The 20863-nt window shown below is 41.9% G+C and overlaps 2 protein-coding genes across 12 annotated transcripts in view; one reads left to right on the top strand and one right to left on the bottom strand.

The window, feature by feature from the left end:
- Positions 1-2166: 2166 nt before the first annotated feature.
- Positions 2167-8281, bottom strand: CEP20 (centrosomal protein 20). 8 transcript variants are annotated; one of them, XM_037385665.1, is made up of 5 exons: positions 8203-8281; positions 7555-7752; positions 6375-6459; positions 5335-5477; positions 2167-3088 (listed from the first exon to the last, which is right to left on the bottom strand). In XM_037385665.1, exons 1-5 carry the CDS (start codon positions 8228-8230, stop codon positions 3012-3014), a joined length of 531 nt encoding a protein of 176 aa, XP_037241562.1. In that variant the 5' UTR covers positions 8231-8281; the 3' UTR covers positions 2167-3011. The 8 variants fall into 8 exon arrangements, with proteins under 8 accessions (XP_037241562.1, XP_037241563.1, XP_037241560.1 ...); XM_037385666.1 differs by having other exon boundaries at positions 5335-5474; XM_037385663.1 differs by lacking the exon at positions 8203-8281 and adding an exon at positions 7872-8186.
- Positions 8282-10689: 2408 nt separating this feature from the next.
- The window catches only part of LOC119147101 (multidrug resistance-associated protein 1), a 57497-nt gene continuing 47323 nt past the window's right edge, over positions 10690-20863 (top strand). For 2 of the 4 annotated variants that reach the window (XM_037385661.1, XM_037385659.1), the window contains exon 1: positions 11503-11646. In XM_037385661.1, the coding sequence (XP_037241558.1) occupies positions 11599-11646 (48 nt within the window). In that variant the 5' untranslated portion in view covers positions 11503-11598. Of the gene's footprint in view, positions 10754-11501; positions 11647-20863 lie in introns of those variants that run through there. The other 2 variants (XM_037385662.1, XR_005103947.1) reach the window with 2 other exon arrangements.

Genomic DNA, 20863 nt, shown 5'->3' with positions numbered 1-20863 from the left:
GATCTGATATCCACACCAAACTTCACAGGCTCCTTGTCACCTTCACTTGTGATATCATGCTTAGACACTGAACAGCCTCTTTTAATCTAATTCCCTCCTTAACAGTCTGTTACAGTGTTCTATCTCCAATAAAATTCAGAAATGCATTTTGCTTAAGCTCCCAAACTTCTACATGCTTATACCTTTTTTTTTTTTTTTTTAATTTTCTGATGTCAGTAGAAACAATAAGGGCAGTTAATGCAAGAATCACAGTCAGTAATTAAGCTAGATAGAGCTTCTTAAATGATTTGAGGAAATAACCTTTTGTGCATGCATACCTAGGTAGCCATTTCAACTAAAACCTGGACCTGTGACTCTAGGATTGTGAATTATTTTCATCTAAACACTGACCTGGCTTAGCTTAAACTTTTAAGGAATGATTTTTTTTGGCAAATGCAGCCATATTGTGCAATTCCTCTTCATCCATTAACAAGTAAGGCAGTCTGACGTTCATAGGACTCACTACAGGTCTGCATCTTGAAGGACTCTCTCACTTCATGTGCGGTCAATAAATGCTAGACCATTAATAATGTGATGGGACCAGTATATATTTCACAGCTTTGTTGTCCAAGTAAGTATCACTGGAAATACGCTTTAATTTGATTTTGCTTGTGCAATGATTATACTTTGAAACAATAAATTGTTCCAAAACCCCAAATCTGTACTGTGGGGGTATCAGAGAATTGGGCAAAATGCATGTTGCACCGAGAGCAAACACACCAGCTTCCACCCACCTGGCAATGAGCTGAAGCTGCAATCCTCCTCACCCCACCCACCACCACCCCCCCCAAAAAAAAAAAAAAAAGAGTCCCGAGATTCCCTCTGTCTTAAACAAATTTCTTCTCCGATTTCAGATACACACCTCTGCCTCCATGCCCAGTGAAGGACATCCTGGCAACAGCCTCTGCTTTCATGGCTGCGGAGACCATACAACAGCCTGCTGAGCTGCGTGCTTGGGAAAGGGCAAGTACCAAACATCCCTTTGCCTTCTTCAACCACAACAAAAATAGTATTTCATTTTTCCCACTAAAAATCCATTTCCCGGGGAGCTCCATGGCACCTGGGCAGCTTTTATGTGATCTAAGGTGGGAAGACAGAAAGCAGATGTGATGGCTTTGGTTATGCTGAAAGATTCAGTTAGCATAGGTTACAGCGTCTGTGTTTCCCAGAGCCTTTTTCCCTTGCCCTTGAAAAGAAAATTCAGGTTCCAAATATGCATAACAACTTGAGCCACTGGTTTATGGAGAAACAGGAGTCTAGCATTTAACCTCTGGAAAACCAAAGTTAAAAATTCAGGGATTTCTGTGGCCAGAGCAATCATACCTGCATTGTTCAGAAGTTTATTTTTGCAACTTTCCATAGAGGCACTTTCAGCTCAGTCCAAAATGAAGGTAATTTGCAAGTAACACCTTAGAAGACCATTTTTCTACTACAGTTTTAGGCAGAGAAATGAAGTGAGAGATCAGTGATTGTGAATATGTGCATTAATATGGCAGGACAGACCCTAGCACCGAGGCAGAATAAAAAACCCACGGTGGTTTTTACATGTATGGCTCTTCAGCCAAGTAGTTGCACCCGATGGTGGCATTAGCACTGAGCAAACACTGAGGGCAGAGATAAATTCATGTGCTTGACCCAGTTGTCAATTATAATTGATGCCAAGCTACAGAAGACTTAAAGGATTTGACTGGGGTGTATTTGGAAACATGTACCTTCCCCTCCTGGAAACAGTCCTGAGATACTTAAGAAATCAGCACATGGGGAGCTGGCAGCGTTGCCAGTCACACGAAGGGGATGAGCTCACTGCTGGGGCTTCAAACAGATAAAATGAAACTTTTCCTTGCAACCCGTAACTGTCCTCTGCAATTTTGCATTAGAGTAGAGGCTAGGCTGCTGATCAAAATAATAAAAAAAGATACCTGTAATGCTAACTGGGTCAAATCAAGATAAAGGCAAAACTTCATAGTCTGTACAGCTCGGGATCCTTTCATGTATATTCACAAGCTCCATGTTCTCTTCTTCTTTTGTTTTCCCCCCCACTTACTGTACCACTTATCTAACAATTAAGATTTTAAAGAACACAACCCTAAAAATGTATTTATACGATTTGAGTACCACTGGAAATGTTTGCATTTATGTTTTGTTAAAATGAGTAAAGAAAAATAGCTAACCTGTTATTTTTGATGTACCCCTGTAAGTTTGGCTTTTAAAATAAAATACCACTTCAAAACATGTAAATACCTCAGCTAAAAACAGTTCTGGGAATCAGTAGTCTATTAGCAACTTTATTTTTAGCTTTGCCTGACTTTTGAGTTTCATGTAATTTGGGAAAAAAAAAAGAAGTTCCTCCCCCTCTCATATACTCAGTGTTACACCGTACAATTTATAGCAACTCCAGATGGAAAAGACTTACCCTCATTTGTTTGCTGGCATGAAGATAAATATAGTCCTTGTTTCCGGAGAATTAAAAACAACTATTCCTCTAAAGCACTTTAATTGTCTATTCAGATTTTATTTTCCCATACTTATCTGCAAGTAGCAGCTTCTTCTTTTTAAAGAATGATTAAAATGTTTAGTTTTAATGCTTTCAAAATACCACACAGAACAAAACTGGGAAGTTTTATTCAGAAACAGACAACACACAAAGACTAACATAATAAGGAAAGTGCAGAAATTACATTATCTTATTAATTTTTATAAAGTAAAACCAATATTTTTAGGTCCCATTCTAGACACAGGCTTCACCAATCTGTCTGCCTATACAGTTTTCCTTTGATTAGTGCTGGAGGAAGAGAGCCTTTGCTACCATTTTTTTTCATTGACAGTAAGTATGACCCTGTCACCCTGTCTCATGGGTAGACCTAACATGCTGAAATGGTCCCACTGGACATATCAGGGAAGTTTATGCAAAGAAGAATTTCTTAAATTAACTCTTACAGAACTTCACATGAGAAATTAACATATAAAAGATATTATCTGTTAGTATTTTGTAAAACAAGGGGCTCTTCGATGCTAATGCCAGCCATCCTTCCAGGTTCTGGAATTCTATCTGAAAATGAAACACAGACATAAATACTTTCAGGCATGCGGAGATGCAAAGTTATAACTCTTATTTTCTACTATTATCAACTTTGATAAAGAGTAACATCATAGGAAACTTGGGCAATTTTACGAACAAATTTTTCCATGCAACTGTATGAGGCAAGAGCTTTACATCACTGAAGACTGCATTTCAGACAGCTTCCACCTTGGCTATAGTGAATGAACTAACAGAAACACCAGATTCCATGTGTCTTATCAGGATCCCCAGTCTGTTGGCATATTCATTCAACTAAATAAGCAAGATAATTTCTAATATGAAAAGTTAGATGTTAAAAATGAGACTTTGAGGGCTGAATTAATGGACAGACTTGATTACCAGAATATGCACCCTAATTAAAACAGCTAGAGAATTAGTATTTTAAACCCACTGCCTTTTGGTCTCCACTGACATATTCCATATATACATGCAGGCAGTAATTCCAGGCTACTGTTACTTAGAAGTTAAAAGCCTTAAAGCTGTTATGTTTTTGTTTAGGTCAAAAAGCAATGTGCTGTCATGTCTTATGATTAATCCTGAGTTTTGTAATGAACTCTAAACAATTAAATCCCATGTGAAATTATACTGGAGCCAACAGGGCAAGGTGACCCTGCACAGAACCGATTTCAGAGCTGACGTACAAAGTTATACTTTAAAAACAATTCTTCCATACACTGAGTTTGTTTTTAAAAATTGAGACATTTCTGATAGGAATAATTATTTTCTAACAAAGAGATAATTTATCAGTTTTGGTATTGAAAATTTATTTCTTCAGCCCCCTCTTCTGGCAGAAGGGAAACAACATTGCCTCAATGAATTAGCTGTTAAGAAAAGGTGTTTAGTACTTCTCTCGCACTTTTTAGATGTCAGTAGTATCTCAGGCCTCGTATTTTTCCAAATTTTGGATACAAAATAAATAGTTGAGAGTACTAACACAAGAGTCCTAAATTCTCACAGTAGAAAGTGAAATAATACACTAAGTAGACACATTGAAGGAAAAAACTGGACGCTTTCATTCTGTAGCTTAGGCCGTATTAATTGTAAATCAAAAAGCAGACCAGAAAGGGAAATTAAGATTTAGCAGTGTTCTGCTACAGAGCAATGAATCAGAGCTAAAGCTTCTGCAGTCAATGGGATGTGAATTATGCCCTCAGAAAAGATTTATGCCCATATACAGACCTGACAGCTAAAGAGTTAAGAACTTTCTATGGAAATTAGAACAGATGAGAAACAGGGAGATACGCCCACTATTTTTCACTGAGAATTCAGGTTAAATTCTTGTATTAAATTGCCAATGTAATAAGAGTGTCTTTAGCTGACCCATTCCAGATTTGTAATGGCCTAAGGGAGTACAATTTGGCCAGTTTAACTTTTAGGGAACTGGTAAAGCAATTTGGTGGACGAACTTTCTGATACTGAGAGTTGGGATATTAATATTTTCTGCTCTTTACCAGCAACTGGAGAGCAGTAAGCCTGTTTCTAAAACTATAAATTGCATAACAGATACTCTACAATCTGCAAACTGGAATAGCAAAATTGTCCAATTTAAATGAGTTTTCTGGTTGTAACAGTCCAAAAGTCTTAATAGAATAAAGCCAAGCAATTTGTTTTTTCCCCTTGCGCCTAGTAACTAACAAGTAGCTACAGCTACCACAGGATAACAGGAGCATCACAGTGCCTTGCAGTGTTGAAAAATTATAAAAATTTGGCTGTCTGGATTATTTTAAAATGTCTGCTTTATAAATAAAATACATTCTTGTATAAGAGAGAAGGTTCTACTGCTGACACCTTTCAAGACCAGTCAAGCACTTCTGAGGGCAGTCGGATTTGTATGCCATATATGCTGTTGCATCAGCATACCGGCAGAGAGAAGCAGGCCTAAGTGTTGGTGTAAGTTGGTCACTTACTTAACGAAAGGCACATACACAGGTAGTGTTAGAAATCATGGGTGGGTCTTTCTTGAGTTGGGTATAGCAGGACCTTTCCTAAACAAACACATGAGCAATAGGTACGGTCAGGTCACACAGCTTAACGGGATTTTTGAGGTATACACACTGCTCCGCTGAAGAATTTTTCTTACAAAGGTGTCAGTTCAAAGTATTCCTTGCACAGAGGAGGTACACTGTGTCCATCTGCATGTTTATGCTGTTGTAGGCATATGTACCGTATAGAAAATCTAGTCACAAATAAAACTAATGAAATGACACCACACCCACCTTTTTGATTTCTCTCCGTAGGTGGTTTGCCAAGGTTCTGCTTTGGATAATTCCGCAAAGACACTTTTGGAAGGGTATTCTGGGTACTTTCTTCTTTACCACCATGTAAGAAATGAGAGAGAATTCCATACAAGAGAGGTCTGCTTAAGAAAGAAATGAGAAGAACAACCTAAGTCCATAAAATATTGAGCATTAGAAAAACACCCTTTCCTCAGAACTTCTGAGATCTTAATGTTTACTTCTAGAGTATGTACAGATGTCTTTAATTATTTAAAATATTATGATTCTTGGCATAATACAGATCTCATTATTAAATACATTGATGATATATATCATTATATAAATAATCACAGACCTAAGCCCACCCTGAACACCAATACTCTCTTAAAAAGCTCGCACTAGGAGACACTCAACTAAGCTCCAGATCCCCTGTAGGTGAAGAACTGGAACATGCTTAGCACATGAACATAGATCCACATTCCCACTCACACAGTACAAAGGATCAGACATTGGCAGGCTATAGCCCAGTCCATCACTGCACATCCCAAACTTGATTCTTCCTAAGCACTTGATGGATTCTGACAGTACAAGCTACAAAGAATGCCAAACATGTTTAAACCTGCTTCAGTACCCTAACCCATTAATGCAGTTGTGACAGTGTATTGTGAACTTTTATCTAATCTCAGAGTACAATAACCTCGCTCTTGCTCTACAAAGCCACTCACTGATAGGCAAACAGCGTATCTGTTTTCTACTTCTGACTGCAGGGAAGACTGTACTGGTAAGAAATTTGTGTTTCACTGTGCAAATACGCTGTCTGGAGAATGCTGCAGAGTTGGCAGAATGAAATGTTAGTTTGGAGTACGTTTGAAAATGGCCCCGTGTTTGACATTGTGAATCTGAATCCAGCACGTTAGAGCAGGCACGTGATCTATTCACATTTCAACTCACGAGAACATTTCTACGTGATTAATAATAACACCGAAGAGAAAAATACATGCAGAACAGAATATATTGTGCATTCCAAAATCACTCCTTACACTGATTTTGCATTTGTGTCTTCGACTATATTCAGCTCTTTAGCAAGAAACTGTCTATCCAAGGGCACTTCAGGCTGGCCGGATTCTGGAAAAGAGATTTTCCCAAAATTCTTAACACTGGTAAGAAAAACATCACCAATTAACAGCAGACTTCAAAAGACATGAGAGTACACACCTCCCTTGTAGACTACTCATATCTAGCAGCATGTTGTAATTCCAGGGAACTCACTTAAAACATTAGCGCTTCATACTCATGTAATTTAAAATAGCATATTACAATTTTTATCTTCACTTTAAAGGAATCTAAGAAAAACATTAAAGAAGTCTTGCATTACAAAGATACACCAATCAGGCAACTCTTTTTCTCTAAAGAAGTACTGTTATCAAGCAGATTCCATACATTAACTACTATATACACTGTCTCCATTCCCTCTTCTCAAGGGGGAGTAAAATACTCAAATTAAATAGCAAATGTATTACTGTATCTAAGTACAACTACAGAACAGCAGATTACATATAAATTACAGCTACTCTCTCACATATTGGTATTTTAGCACAGCCAGTAACAGTAATGCTTAAATGCAGTTGTTAAAAAATATGGATCTTATTCATATTCCTTTTTCTGTTATTTAAGCTGAGGAGATCTAACCTCGTTTCTGACACAGTATATATGTATGAATTGCAAGAACTGCTAGAATTCAGACTATTAACTACTTTATGTACATATAACTTTAAAATTACTCATTCCTCAAAGAAATTTTGTTCCTTTGTAGTCTTTCTGGTTGTTTTATTTTACCCAAATGCCAATGAGATAAAAAATGTAATATATGCTTTACAAATATTGTTAGTAATTTTCCAAACAAAAGCAGACATTTCAAGATAGATATTTTGACTTTGCAGGCTGCTAGGAAGTTTTCTTGCTCTTTCATCAGCTACTCTATCAAAGCATTCAACTCAAGTATAAGGAACAAAGAGTAAGTTTTCTTGAAAACTAATGGTACGATTTGACTTAATACTGCAAGTAAAGCTGTGGAGAGAGCATTCTTATGTTATTTCCAAGGGAAGACAAGATTGTGCAGCTTGGTCCTGCTTATTAATTTCATAGTATCAGTGGAATTACTCAACCAAACAGTAACTGTCTATTAATACAGTGATGGCAACAAAAAATCAGCGCCAGTACCTGCAGTTAAAACAGATGCTGCATATTTGTACTTGTTATATTCCAGGTATTCACGAATTAATTCATTGATTAAGAAATTTTCACGGGACAGTGGTGGCCGTGGTTCACTTTGGTCATCCAGTGCATTAAAAACTTCAGCTCTGATCCTTGCTTTTATTTGTCCAAGAGCACCTCTTTTTTCCAGTGTGTCCTTTAAAACTATTACCATAAAAAGATCTGTTAATATAAAGCCAAACACCTCCAAGCAGCAGTTATCATCCACAATATAAACATAATTTCGGCATATTCACAGGGAAATAAAGATAAGATATTCACACCTGCATGCGTGCCAGTGGGTAACAACAGCAGGAACATTACGGATAAAAGTTAAGCCTTCAAAGAAATCAGAACAGTATTTCTTTGGTAGTAAACACCCGTTCTAGCAGTTTCAGAGTTAAGATGCTACTGGACCAAGATATTTTATAGGAGTGAAAACGAGAGCAAAATAAATGCCAAGGGCAGCGAGCTCGTGTGGGGGCTTGGCAGTGTGAGGGCCAGGAGCGCCGGGCCCTAGGGTACCTAAGCGGAGCCCGGGTGTTGAACTAAAGGCCAGCTGCCCACCCTCTCGGCGGTACGAAATGCTCCCCCCCACCCCTCCGCCCTCACAACCTGCTTTCAGCTCCGCCACCGTCGCCATCGCCCCGCGGCCGCGCCGAGGACCCGGATGTGGCAGCCCGGCGGCGGGCACTGCGCATGCGCCGCGCTGGGAGTGGGGGGAGCGGGCGGCCGCCGGCCCCGCCTCGCGGCGCGCATCAGCCAATCGGAGAGCGCCGGCGGGGCGGGGCGTGCGGTTCGAGCGGGGACGGCGCGCTGCCCGCGGCTGCCTGAGGCGGAGGCGGGCTGCCTGAGGCGGCGGGCGGGCACCGGGCCTGTTCCGCGCGGCGAGCCGCCCCCTGGCCTGGGGGGGATCCCCTGTGCTGCCAGGGGATGATAATGATAAAAAAAAAAAGATAAAATAACGAGCGTTGCCTGGGTGGTGTGCATGGAGGTGCCGCTCGGCACCCTGCCAGCGCCTGCCCGTGGTTCGGCCCTGTCAGGTGGGGCGGGGGCACCGGGCTGCCGTCAGGGTTGCTGTGCTGTCTTCTCTCCAATTTCAAAGCTTGTCAGTGTGATTTATGGGGGGGGGGGGGGGGGGGGGAACATGGAAAATAAGCCCGTTGCTCCCTGATGTGTAGCAAAGTTTTGTACTGAATCCCTGAAAGACAAACTAATTAAAAGGACTCGCCAAAAATAAGCTTTTAATTAAAAGGCCTTGCCAAAAGGTAACTGTATGGTGGGTGGTTAGGAGCCTGAGGAGCCCCGCTGCGGCTGGAGGCCTGCGTGTGTGCTTCGTGTGGCCGGGATGAGTCAACAGTGTTTACTTGTGGATGGATTGAGTATTTTCCAAAGGAAATGCACCCAGTGTGGAAGAACAAACTGCATTAGTCATGGCTTAGATGGAGCAGCCTGTTTGGGCTTGAAGGAAGATGTGAGTTGTCCTTAGCAAACTGTTTAGGGCCTTGAAGTGTGGTGTGAGGGGTTTTGTTGGATTTTTTTTTTGTTTGGTTGGGTTTTTTTACATTTTCTCTCAAAGCAAATATTTATATTATGAGCTTCCAAAGAGTCTCTGTCAGGGGACAGCAAATAATATGCAGGAGAAAAGCAGTTCTTTAGAAGTAATGGTGAAGTTAATCCATTCCTTTAACATAGCAGTAACTTCCCATGAGTCAGCAGCAGAAAGTGCCTCATTCTGTCCCAAGTCTGCTGCCGGGATCTCCAGTGCAACTCTGGTGATGAGCAAACTTTAACATGCGTGGTGTTTTCACAGTCAAAACATTTTGCTCTGCGTCCTTCCAAATTTCTCCATGCTGTTCTGGGTCAGTGTTCTATTACGCCTCATTTCCAGTTGATAAGTTGTTACCATTTCCCCCCCTGTGTTTCCTATCCAGCTTTCATTTGTATCCTACAAAGCAAAGTTTGGAGATCAAAATAGAATTTTAAGGTTTTGGGTTTTCCCCCTGATTGCAAGGAAATGCCTTTCTAAGTAAGATTGCAGTTTTATTGTATGTATTAAACTGTGTTTTAAAAGATGCTGTTATAACAATGGTTTGTGAAATCTAGATTCAGTGACTTTCTGGTACTCTGATGAGATCTTGGTTCTGTATCTCTTTGGAGGTTTGGGCTTATGTCAGTTCTATTTTTTTTCCTCCACAACAAATAATTTGAGTCTGTTGCATTTTGCTTCTGAACTCCTCAGCTTCCCTTCATATTAATTATTTACTCTGTATTTTGACTGCACTTTGGTTTACTTCTTTGTTGGTGTTGGTGTTGCTTAGAGTTTCTAAGGGAAGGAGATGGAATTGATTGGAACGGTACTAATTAGAGGTGCAGATCCAAGTATCTTTACTTGATGAGAAACATCATTAATATGGTGCATGACCATTGATATAGGGGCAGTTTGAGGCTGAAAAATATTATTACACTGACGTAATTGGAAAGTCTGAATCCTGAAAGTGTAACTTAAGTTTTGTTAGTCTTTTAGCATGCAATAGTATCTGGAGAAAAACATGTGTGGGTAAAAATTTTTCTTGACCCTCCTTCCTTCATGCTTATTTACCATCTTGTTTGGAACAATCCCTGCATATGATCTCTATATCCTAAACAATTTTCTGATGTATCATTTCAACTATAATTTTATATTCTGTTTTTGGACACAGAGTAGGTGTAAAGGTATAAGTTCTTAGAGGCTTTATTTTTTCTGGTTTACTAGTTTATTAATAGTGCTATTAAAAAAGCTAAGTTCTTAACTATGGGATAGTTTATATTATATGTTGCACAAAGTAGTGTATTCATTACAGCTGAGGGGTGGTAGGATAACAGATGCTGGAAACTGTGATGTAACTTTTTCAACAGGAGACATAGTGAGCACTGAGATATCAAAAAAACATTCCACTAAGGTATTTAATATGATTTTAAGATAAATGTAGAGTGTGCACAAAACAGGACAGAAATATGAATAAAAGTTTTTTTTAATTGAGGTGCTTTACCTAACTTGTGTGATTAAAGCTTTCAGATGTTACTGTAGGGTAGTATGTAACCACCCCGCTCTTTCCTGCAGCATATGATGCCCTTCCTACATAGGCGCCATCTGTCCTCCAGCTGGCCTGTGCTAGTAGGTTAGGTAAGTCAGCTGCACGTCGATGCTGTCCCTGGGTTTAACCAATGCATTTTAAATAGGACGTGAAGAGCGTGGCAAGGCACGACCATGTGCAACCACAGGGGCTGCAGTTATTGCAACTTGTACCTGTTTCTGTGAGGACTTGGTTGCGGATGAAGCTGTTTTGGCTCAGCTCATGCTAGCCAACTTGAACTAGTTCAGGGCTTTGAAACCAGTTTAACTGGCAGTTCACGTTGCAAAGCCGAGTGTTCAAGCGTGAGCCCAGGCTTTTCCTGTGGCCTTCCCGGAGCAGGGTGCCGTGGCTCTGTCCCGCGGGGCCCGGGTGCCGGCAGGGTACCGCGGTGCCTCTCCACGGGGGATGCGTGGGGTACCTGTCCCCAGGGGCTAGAGCAGCGCCGCGGGGAGGGGGATGCCGTGGCGCCTGCCGGGCAGGTGCGGTCCGCGGCCGGCGAGGGGCAGCTGATGGGCGGGGGGGCGAGGCGGCGGAGCGCTGGGCGGGCGAGGCTCCCGCCGTGGTCACGCTACCGGGGACGCGCTGGGCTCCGGCCGGGATCGCAGCCTACCGGGCACCTCCCCCGGCGGCTGCGCGGGGGCGACGGGCAGCCACACGGCCGGCGAGGCGGCGCGGGGTACGCAGCGCCTCCCTGCCCCCCCCCCCCCCCCGAGGCGGGGCCGCGCAGCGCGGGCGGCGGCGCCGCCGGGGCTCGGCATCCCCGTGACCACGGAGCCAATCAGGGCGCGGCGCTCGCGCTGCCGGCACGTCCCCGCCCGCCACCGCCCGGGCACGGAGAGGTGCGGAGGGGAAGCGCAGCGCTGCCGCGGAGCCTGCGGCCGCCTCGCCGCGCCCCATGGGGATCGAGAGCTTCTGCAGCGCGGACACCTACGAGCCCTTCTGGGTGAGCGGCGGGATGGGGCGGCGGGGGCCCGGCGCGGCGGTGGCGCGGAGGGATGGCGGGCAGCCGGGTGGGACGCGGATGGTGGCGGGCTGCCGGCCCAGGCGGAGCCGCAGGGGGCCGTGCCAGGCGGCGGGGGAGCGGCAGCCACCCGTGCCGACGCTCACCTTGAGCGGAGCGGCGCGCCCCGGCCGTGCCGGCAGCCCCGGTGGCCGCGGGCGGGAGCGGCGGCGCGAAGCGGCCGCGGGCCGGGTGGGGGGCCGGGGCTCGCTGGTCTCCGGCTGGGCGCCGTGGCCCCCGCGGGCGAGTGGCGGAGCGGGAGCCGGCGCCCCTCGTGTGCGGGGTTTCCGGCAGGGAAATGCTGGGGGAGAGGGGACGGACTGGTGAGGGCTTGCCCGGGGGCTGGAAGCCAGCTCCGCGGTGACCGGAGCAGCCTCTGCCGACCGCGTTTGGCGGCTGTCTGCGTTCCTCGGGGCTGTGTGGGTAATTACAGTAACGGTGACCGGCTGCTGCCGTCGCACCGAAGGGTGGTGTGCAGTCCTGTGAAGGAGGCCAAAGATACGGTCTGTGCAGGCCCGCGTTTGCATGGCAATATTTTCTCCTTTCTTTAATAAAAGAACGGTGAGCGCAGCCTACTCTGGGTGAAGTCAAAACCAGTTACGCAAAAGTGAGTAATGTGGAAACGGGGCAGCGTGGGTCTTGCTCAGCTGAGACTCAGAGTTCCTCTGTAGAGCACACAGCTGCTGGCAGCAGCGAGAGCCGGGCCCTGCCAGGGCAGGACGGTATTGAAAATCCTTCCAAGGAGGAAACAGGTTGCATGGAGAAGGAGGTTGTGTGGAGAGAGGGAGGAGAGAGACCTGGGAGTTCAAAAAGAAAAAAAAGGGGTGAGAGCCACTGAAGGCATTGTAGGAGGTAAGAGGAAAACATGCATTTTCTGAGACTGTTCAAAGAAACGCTGGCATGTGCATCTGATAGTCAAATAGTATCGAGCTAATGAGCCGCCTTACTAGTAAAAAAAAAATAAATTAATGTCTCAACAAATGCATTGTATTTGTTTCAAGAACCATTAAGATCTTACTCAGAAGATACTTTAAAAATCATTATAACTTTAAGATATTTAGCTTTCCAACTGATTAAAAGTGACTCTGTTAAACTACTTTTGTATTGCTTATGTTCCTATCTTCCTTCAGCTCAGGTTTCTTAGAAATGGCTCAATTATGAGTTGTTATCAAACTTATTTTTTCCCTATCCTGGAATGAGACATTTTATTTGAAGAGCTTCAGAGAATACATGCTTCAGAATTCAGTTTGTGGAAAAACTGACTTGAGAGAGTAGTAGTTTTGTGAAAAAGAGCTGCCAGTTCTTTGAACTGTGGACTCGAAACATAAGATAGAAGCAAGAACAACACTTAGGATGTTGGAAACTACTAGTTATTTAGGGTTTCTGATGACAGATTCTTTTATTATAAACCTGCTTACAATTCCTTTATATACTACAGCCATTTCTGATATTTGTGGTGTGTCATAACTAACTCATACATTTTTTTTCACTTGTTGCATTGGTTCATAAGAATATAGATGGTTTTGTGATTTGTCATCCTTCTCTAAATCACGTGTGGTCTGCCTTTCATTTTTTCCAGCTAAAGATCCTGTGGGTGTGGTTGTTTGATTTCTGGAGGCTTCTAATCCTGCAAAATAACAATTGTGCATTCCGGTTGGTCTAAGATGTGTCTGGAAAAATACTCCTTGCTCAACTTGTCCTCGTAAACAAGTATCCACTTTGTTGTTGCGTTGTTCATAGTAGCGGGGAGGGTAGCAGTGCTAGTTGTGGTGCTGCTTATAGGTACTCTGGCTGCTTCGTTTTCTGGTATTTCCATTGCTGATACTGTCTGAAGCTGAGGTTGTAATGGATTTTCAGAAAATACCTACGTATATGCAGTGTTTCACTGGGCTTCTAGATATCGCCTGTTTGCTGTCCTTCCTGTCTTGTGGACTGCACTCTTCTGCTTTTCAGAGCTGGGTGATGGGTAGATACCTGGTAGCATGTGTTACTGCTTTCTTGTGGTGAACTATGTGGTGGCATCAGCTGTTTTGCTTGGTGCTGAGGCCCTGAGAGTGGAGCAGCGGGATTTCCTAGCACCAGCAAACTCTACTTCAAGGAAGAGATGTGTTTTCTGTGCGAGGGTGGTGCTCAGTTTGGGGCAACTCAGTTTTAAATTGTGGGGGAGACTGCAGGTTGAAAGGACCTGATTGACCCTTAAAGACCGTATGCTAATCTTCTTAAGCTTTGCTGGCCAGGATTTTTCTTGTTTGCACACCCAAGGAATGTTATTGTTGAAAGTTCTTGTCTGAGAATTAAACAGATTGGTTTTATTTAATACTTACTGTGAAAGGTCAACAGCCCAACAAGTTTGCCATCTTCTTCCCTCTGGCCCCGTTTAACCTACCTCTGTGCCCCCACTTACCATATTAACTTCACTGCAATCGGATTTGCTTACAGAACTTCGCTGTTTCTTGCTTTCTTTGAACCAGACTCCCTTTTTGGAAGGGTCCTGTTTCATATTTGCTTTCTCTAGCATCACTTAGTATCTCAGAATGACTATCCCATCCATCATATAAAGAAAGGTACAGCTGTGTAAGATAAAGTTACTATTTTACTAATAGCTGTTGATGACAACAAAAGCTTTAAAAAAACTTAGTGGGCTGGGAGTAACATTTTGCACTGCTTGCATTTGAGTTCAGTGACTTTAAGGGCCTGTTTAAACTGGGAAGCTTTTTTTGTGACCTGACATGCTGTGATAGCTTTGTCTAGAGTATCATTTGTCTGGTGTATGAGTGCAGTATACCTTGCTTCAATACCAGTGTGCCAAAAAGAAAAATGAGGTGAGGATCTGTCATTCTAGGTAAACAGGGTAAGTGTCAAGGCAGCTGTAGAATTTACTGTACACTTTGTCTTGCTGGCCTAGCAATCTGTGTATATGCACACTCGCACAATGGTGGTCTCAGTGCAGTTACATTTTGAAAGTCTGCTGTTTTCCCCTTCTTTTGAATAAAATTTTGGAGTAGTTTCAGTTTTTCAGAGCTTGTAAACTATGCAGTATCACATTTAGGGAAGTCTTTTCATGTTTGAAATTGCCAAAGGAAGAAGAGGTTGAGTTTTTGTGACATTTTTTGAGTTTTCAAGGCTAATCCTCAGTGGGGCTTTTCTGAAGAAGGAATAGCAGGTGTGAAATAAAAAGTGAATTCACACTAAACAGTTCCTTACAGTCCCTCTCAAAAGTGCTCTGCTAGGTTTTACAGGAAGTCTCAGTTATTAATTCATTAGAAGATGCTTGTAAGTCAAATAAAATCTGAAACTTTTGAGGTTCTTGTTTATACTTAAGGGAATGTGAAATAAATTACTTGCATTTATATAAGCTCCTATCATGTCCTTTACAGGAAGATAAATTATGGGTTTTTTTAGTTAATTTAGATAGAAATTAACTCCTAGTTCATCTCGGTGGGAACTTAGTGGAAATTTTTTTCCACGTTTTTCTGGTTGGGTTTTTGGTTGTTGAGGAAGGGTTGAAAGCAAGTAATTCCATTCACTTCTAGGAGAAAAGCAAGTTTTCATCTCCTGTTTTGTTTTGAAAACTAGTGTCCTGTAATCATTCAAGCGATGTCTACTTGTGTAAAACTGAGCCTGTTTTGCTCCTGTTGGTGCAGAAAGCTTTTGTGGAGCCTCTTCTCTGTTAGTAAAGACATTACATCCACACAATGTTCTAGGTTTAGCACTTCTTCATATGGAACCAAACTGCAGGAGATAAACAAAATGAATGAGAAAAGGCAAGGCAGAGCCTTGCACACAAAATCCAGGGACCAGCTTGGTGGGATTGGGGTCTGCTTGCCTTGTTGTTGTGTAGAGTTCTGTCTGAGGCTTTTGGGTATGTTTTGTCTGCCTTAATAAATGTATTTTCTCCAGTGTTTGTCGAAAGACATTATGTTTTGTATTTGAGTTAACGTTGTTGTAGCTAGGTGAGATCCACCAGCCTCAGCTGCTTACAGACATGTTAGGATCTTCTAAGGCTATAATGTGGCTTGATGGGATTTTTATTAAGAAAATAAAATTATTATTCTTTAATTCATTATGATGATTAGCTGACATTGTGAAGTGATACTGTATGACATAAACAGCTGCTATGCTTACATTGTTTATGAGGACACTGGGACACTGATAGTTTTCCTGAAATAGACTTCTGAAGGAAAACTGGTCTTTTTATGTAAGGAGTAATTTCGTGTTCAGAAGTTCTGTGGCTTGTGCTTTCATGCATTAGATAAGCAGTAAATTAGCCCGTGTCTTGGAACTGGAGCCTTTTGCACTGTAAGATATGTCTTTAGTGCTTTTTCAGTGTGTTTGTGGCAGAGCTAGGGAGGAGAGAGTTTGAGGTGCTGTGAGAGTGGCGCTGAGTGAGCTTGATAAAAGTTAAGAGTTAAGACTCTTCCTTTAGTTGGAAAGGTATCAATTTATGAATGCATTTGTGACCAGAGTTTTTTTAAAGAGCATGCAGATCAGAAAACCACTTATATTTGCTGACATAGAAAGGTCATATGTGGACAGCATTTGGAACAGAGGAGAAGGAGCAGCAGCAGCAGTGTTAAACAAAAAAAACTTTACACATGTTGGTGCCTTTATTATAATTAACAGCTGATATACTGATTCTTGTGGCTTGGTTGTCATTGGGTTTTTTAGCAATGAAAGCCAGAAACTTACTTGTCAGCTTTTTCTTGTTTAAACCTGTAAAATGTTTTTGTTGGTCTTGTAAACAGGGGTCTAAATTTCATAGAAGTTCAACTTTCCTCTCTTGATCCAGAATAGATCAGTTTAAGGGAAGTACAGGAAAATGATGCCTGATACTCTGTTGCTGATGGGGTTTTTCTTAGCAGATAACCTGTCATTCTGCAGCTGTCAGTTCAAGGTTGCTCGGAAAAGTTAAATGAGGAAAAAACCCCAGAAAAATGCCTGAGTAACTTATGCTGTTTCATGAAATTACAATGCAGTTTACATTGAAACACTGTGCTAAACTGGGACTAAGTGAAGGTTAACCCAGGTTGCACATAAGTCATTCTGGGTCACACCTCTAAAAAGCCTGCTGCCGGGTACTGACCTTTTGCTTACTTTTAATAGAGTCAGTATTCCATGCGTTACTGTTTTCTCACTGTTTGCATCTGTGGTAGCTTTGGATACAGTTTATCCTAACTTAAGCTGTTATCTTAGTCCTTCTGTAAGATTATTTCCCAGGTGTGTTCGAACTTCTCAGTGATTTGAACTCTATTTTACAGGCTGTGGCATTATTAAGAAAAAGTCTTGGTTTTGGTGCAGAAAGAATATGAGAGCGGGAATCTTTTTCCTGTATCCTTTTAAGTAACAGTGATTTCAGTGAAAAACTTTACAGGAGGGTAAACCCCATCCTTTTGATTCTGAAACTGTGAATGGTATTTGTTGTCACGTGGCCAGATGTTGTCTCATGGTATTTGCAGGCATGGCAGGGTACAGCAATGCTACGCCTGTAGAAAGAGGCTAAACTTTTTAATTTTGTAGGTGCCGATGTAATCTGTCATTGTTTCCCTGACACAAAAACATAGCCGTAGTTCAGTGGCTTTTAGCTTCTTGGATTACGAAGATCAGCTCTTGTAAATTCCACAGCTGCAGGTGCTTTGTTCTCTGGCAACCCCTTAGCACCAGCTTCTTGTTTTAGGCTAAAGGGGAACAAAGGCAAAGCATGCTTTTTTCTTGTCATTTTACACACTTTCAGCTGGTGCAGTGCTGCCTGTAACAAAGGATTTCTAAACATGAGGTAATACTGATGTTTGGTTTTTGAACAAGGAGGTGCAGACAACTGATTGAAGTTCGGGACCAGGTACTGAAAGGTAGAGGGTTTTTCTTGGCTGTGTTAACAAGTCAAATCTGCATCAATGTTGAGAACTTAGCCTTGATAAAATCATTTCTAATCGAAAACGTTATGAGAAATCAAGGGTATTTCCCCATCACTAGAAACACTTACTGATATTTTTCCCCTAAACCATCTTTATATAAATGATTCAAAAATGTTTAGGACCCCTATTTATTATTTTTGTAATGTTCCTCGCCTTGTTCTAACAATCTTGTCTGGTGACAATGTTAAAAGACTATAAGAATAAAGCTTAGATTTCAGAATTACTTTGAAACCATGGAAGAAGGGGCACAGTCTCTTCCTGCATCTGAGATCTGATTACCACGATCTGAAAGTGGTGTTTTTGGGAGGCTGCGCTAGAAGGCTTGCTTGTGAATAATTTAAGGCTTTTTATTCAGACACAGGACTTAAATGTCAAAATCTTAATTGGAGACCTGTATTTTTCAAACTTTTGCCAAAATATTATTTGCTCCTTGTTTCTCTGATCACTACTAGCGTTTTAACCAATGAACTAAAGATTTACTAGCAGTAATATTGATAAATTCATGGTTTTATGAGGATAAATGTCTTGTGTTCTCACTGTTTTTTGAACACCCCCTGCCCAAGACTCTAGAATCAAGTAAGAGGTGAAGATCCTCAGTTCCATGATAGGTTTAGTTCTGTAGTAATAAAAAAAAATCCCCCTCAAACTGTGGTTTTTCTGTGGGTGAATCTGATCTCCATGAGAGCTGGAGATTGAATCTAATTCTTACACCCCAATGCAGTAATTACCATTAATGTTTCTTATTTCACCTTTGTGGCAGCAGAAGAACAGAAAAGCAGAAACTTATTGATCCAATTGGGCTGTTACTGGCCTGAAGAAATGCCTGAGAGCTTTGTGGGGCTATAAGCATCTATCTTCAGATGTGACAATGAAAGGAAGTCCTGAAGTCACTTCCCAGATCAGTAGTCTGGCACACTTTATGTTCATTTGTTGCACTGCTTGTGGTAAGTGGTGTAGTGCTGTGCAGGAGCATAATTCTATCATTTTTCCTTGCAGAAATAATGCTTAGAGTCTGTGGAGGTCTAAGAATGAGATCAAGTGTGGTTGTGTGGCTTTTTAGTAGAATCCTGGGTTTGTGTTCTAAAAATAAAAAAATCACTCCTGGCTGTCTTTCATTAAGCATAGGAAGTCGCTGTTGGAAAGATATTATTGCAAAATCTGTACGGGTATTTTAAATTTTTGTTTGCTGACTATATCCTTAAATGGTATAATAAACCAGTAAACCATTGATTTCATGTAGCTAGTAGAGGTCTTCAAAGGAATTGGCGGTGTATTGAAAGCATTTATTTAAATGCAGCATGAGTTAATTTGGGGTGCATAACAACAAAGGTACCATTTTCGTTGTACATTTTGCACTAACTTTAATTGCAAGAACTACTGCATTGTGTCACAGGAGAGATCTGTGCATTTTGGGTAACTTTTTGTTTATTATGAAAAAAAAAATCTAGAGTAAATAAATGTCAACGAAGGTGGAAAGGTATGTTTGTCCTTGTTTATTATATTGCTTCATCTGGAATTGATTCTAGAGCCGTTGGATCCTGTAATGCAGGTAGTACTTTTCCCAAAATAATTTTAATCTAATATGCATAGTATTTTTAAAGGACTTGTAAACATGCAAATAGGAAGTTTGTGGTGGTTGCTTGTGGTGTCATTTAGTGCCTTGTTTGCCACTGTTGGGGTATGTTGTTATTGTCTGCTGCTTATTTCTGTAAATATTGGGGGATAGAATGGAGAGGTGCAGGTGTGGGTGTTTCTGCTGCTCTTTGTGGGAGTTCTGGAGTATTTTTCTTGGATGAATATCTGTTGCTGGTTTTATCAACCTGCCACCTCTTGTGATTTAGCCTGAACAGTAAAGCACAACAGGGTAGATGTGCTGCTGAAGACTCTGTATGATTGTGCTTGTTGGTAGGCTCTATTCTAAATGTGTTCTTGGAGAAATGGTGAGCTTCAGCACGTGTTTCATGATCAGCTTCCAAAATGTGAATAACAGAATCAAGATGCTATATTTAGTGTTTCGAGAACATAAATTCAGTCTTTTTTTCAAAATCTCTAAAAATAAATTGAATAAAACTTACTTGGCAAACTGCATAACTTTGAAGAGCTCTTTTAATTTCATCACTTGAAAACAGACCTCCTTCTAATCTATTACAAAATTTGGATCACTCTGTAGGTCATTGGTTACTTTAATTCTCAGTGTGGTCAACAGTGCCACTGTTTTTCACTGTTGGTTTTGATGGAGAATGGTGGTATCAGGGATTTGTTAAAGCAAAGCCAGAGTTCTTCTAAAGCAGCCTTAAAGGGAGAGGTCCTTTTCTGCACCCCCACCCCCCGTTGTCCACTGATGCTAGTAGCTCTTCTGAGGCTGTAGGCTCAGCCAGATGAGGCAAGCAGGAAACTTGCTGTCCTAGACAGTATAGGCTATAGGCCAGTGGCCTTGTGGCATCTGAGGGAGAATGGTTAAGTCAGCTCGTGGGTTTATAGATGCTAGCCTGGGGAACTTTTTAATATGATATCAGGAAGTAGCACCATCTGGCACCTCTAATTTCAATGAGAAAGTGATGATGTTATAATGAAAGTTGTCAGGTGCAATTACAGTGTTTGTGCCCCAGAGACCTAATTACTTGCATTCCACTAAATGTAAGCATTGCATTAAATGAAAAATGTTTTTTACTGTTAGGAAAGTAAGATAGAGAAACCATATCTTGGTAGTACAAAGGAGGTGGTTTTTCTGTGGGTGATATCAAAGTTATGGCTATACACTGATGCCAGTGTCAAACTCCATTTGAAGGCGTGTTGACTGTGATAATGAGATTGTGATGTGGTTTTGTGATTTCATTTTCTACATAGGTGTGTGGTAATGTTTAAGTCATTTTTCAGTCACAGCTGGTTCACGCAGGTGGATTTAACGGTGCGGTTGGCAGCCCCCATCTCTAGCACACTTGTGCACAGCAGGTATGAAACAGAGATTTTTGTCTCAATTTCTGCTAGTGAGAATTTTAAAATGTGTTGTGGGTCAAGTAGGATTATTGATGTGAGAACAGGCGGCCACTGGCTGCTTACTTAACTTTATCAGCCTTTCCTGGCTGCCAGGAGAGAGGCAGTCAGCCACAAGGTCCCATCCAGTGTCAAATACTGTTACTCCTCAGATTAGGCACAGTTAGGGCATACAGCTTCCCTGTAGGCTTCCTTCCCTCGGCAGAGCCAGAATAACTGATCTTTTGTGTTGCAATTTCGTCTTACAGTCCTAC

Source organism: Falco rusticolus, chromosome 4, assembly GCF_015220075.1.
Source record: "Falco rusticolus isolate bFalRus1 chromosome 4, bFalRus1.pri, whole genome shotgun sequence".
In the NCBI taxonomy this organism is placed as follows: domain Eukaryota; kingdom Metazoa; phylum Chordata; class Aves; order Falconiformes; family Falconidae; genus Falco; species Falco rusticolus.
The sequence above is the reverse complement of the archived record's forward strand: the minus strand, read 5'-3'. Positions and strand labels throughout refer to the sequence as shown.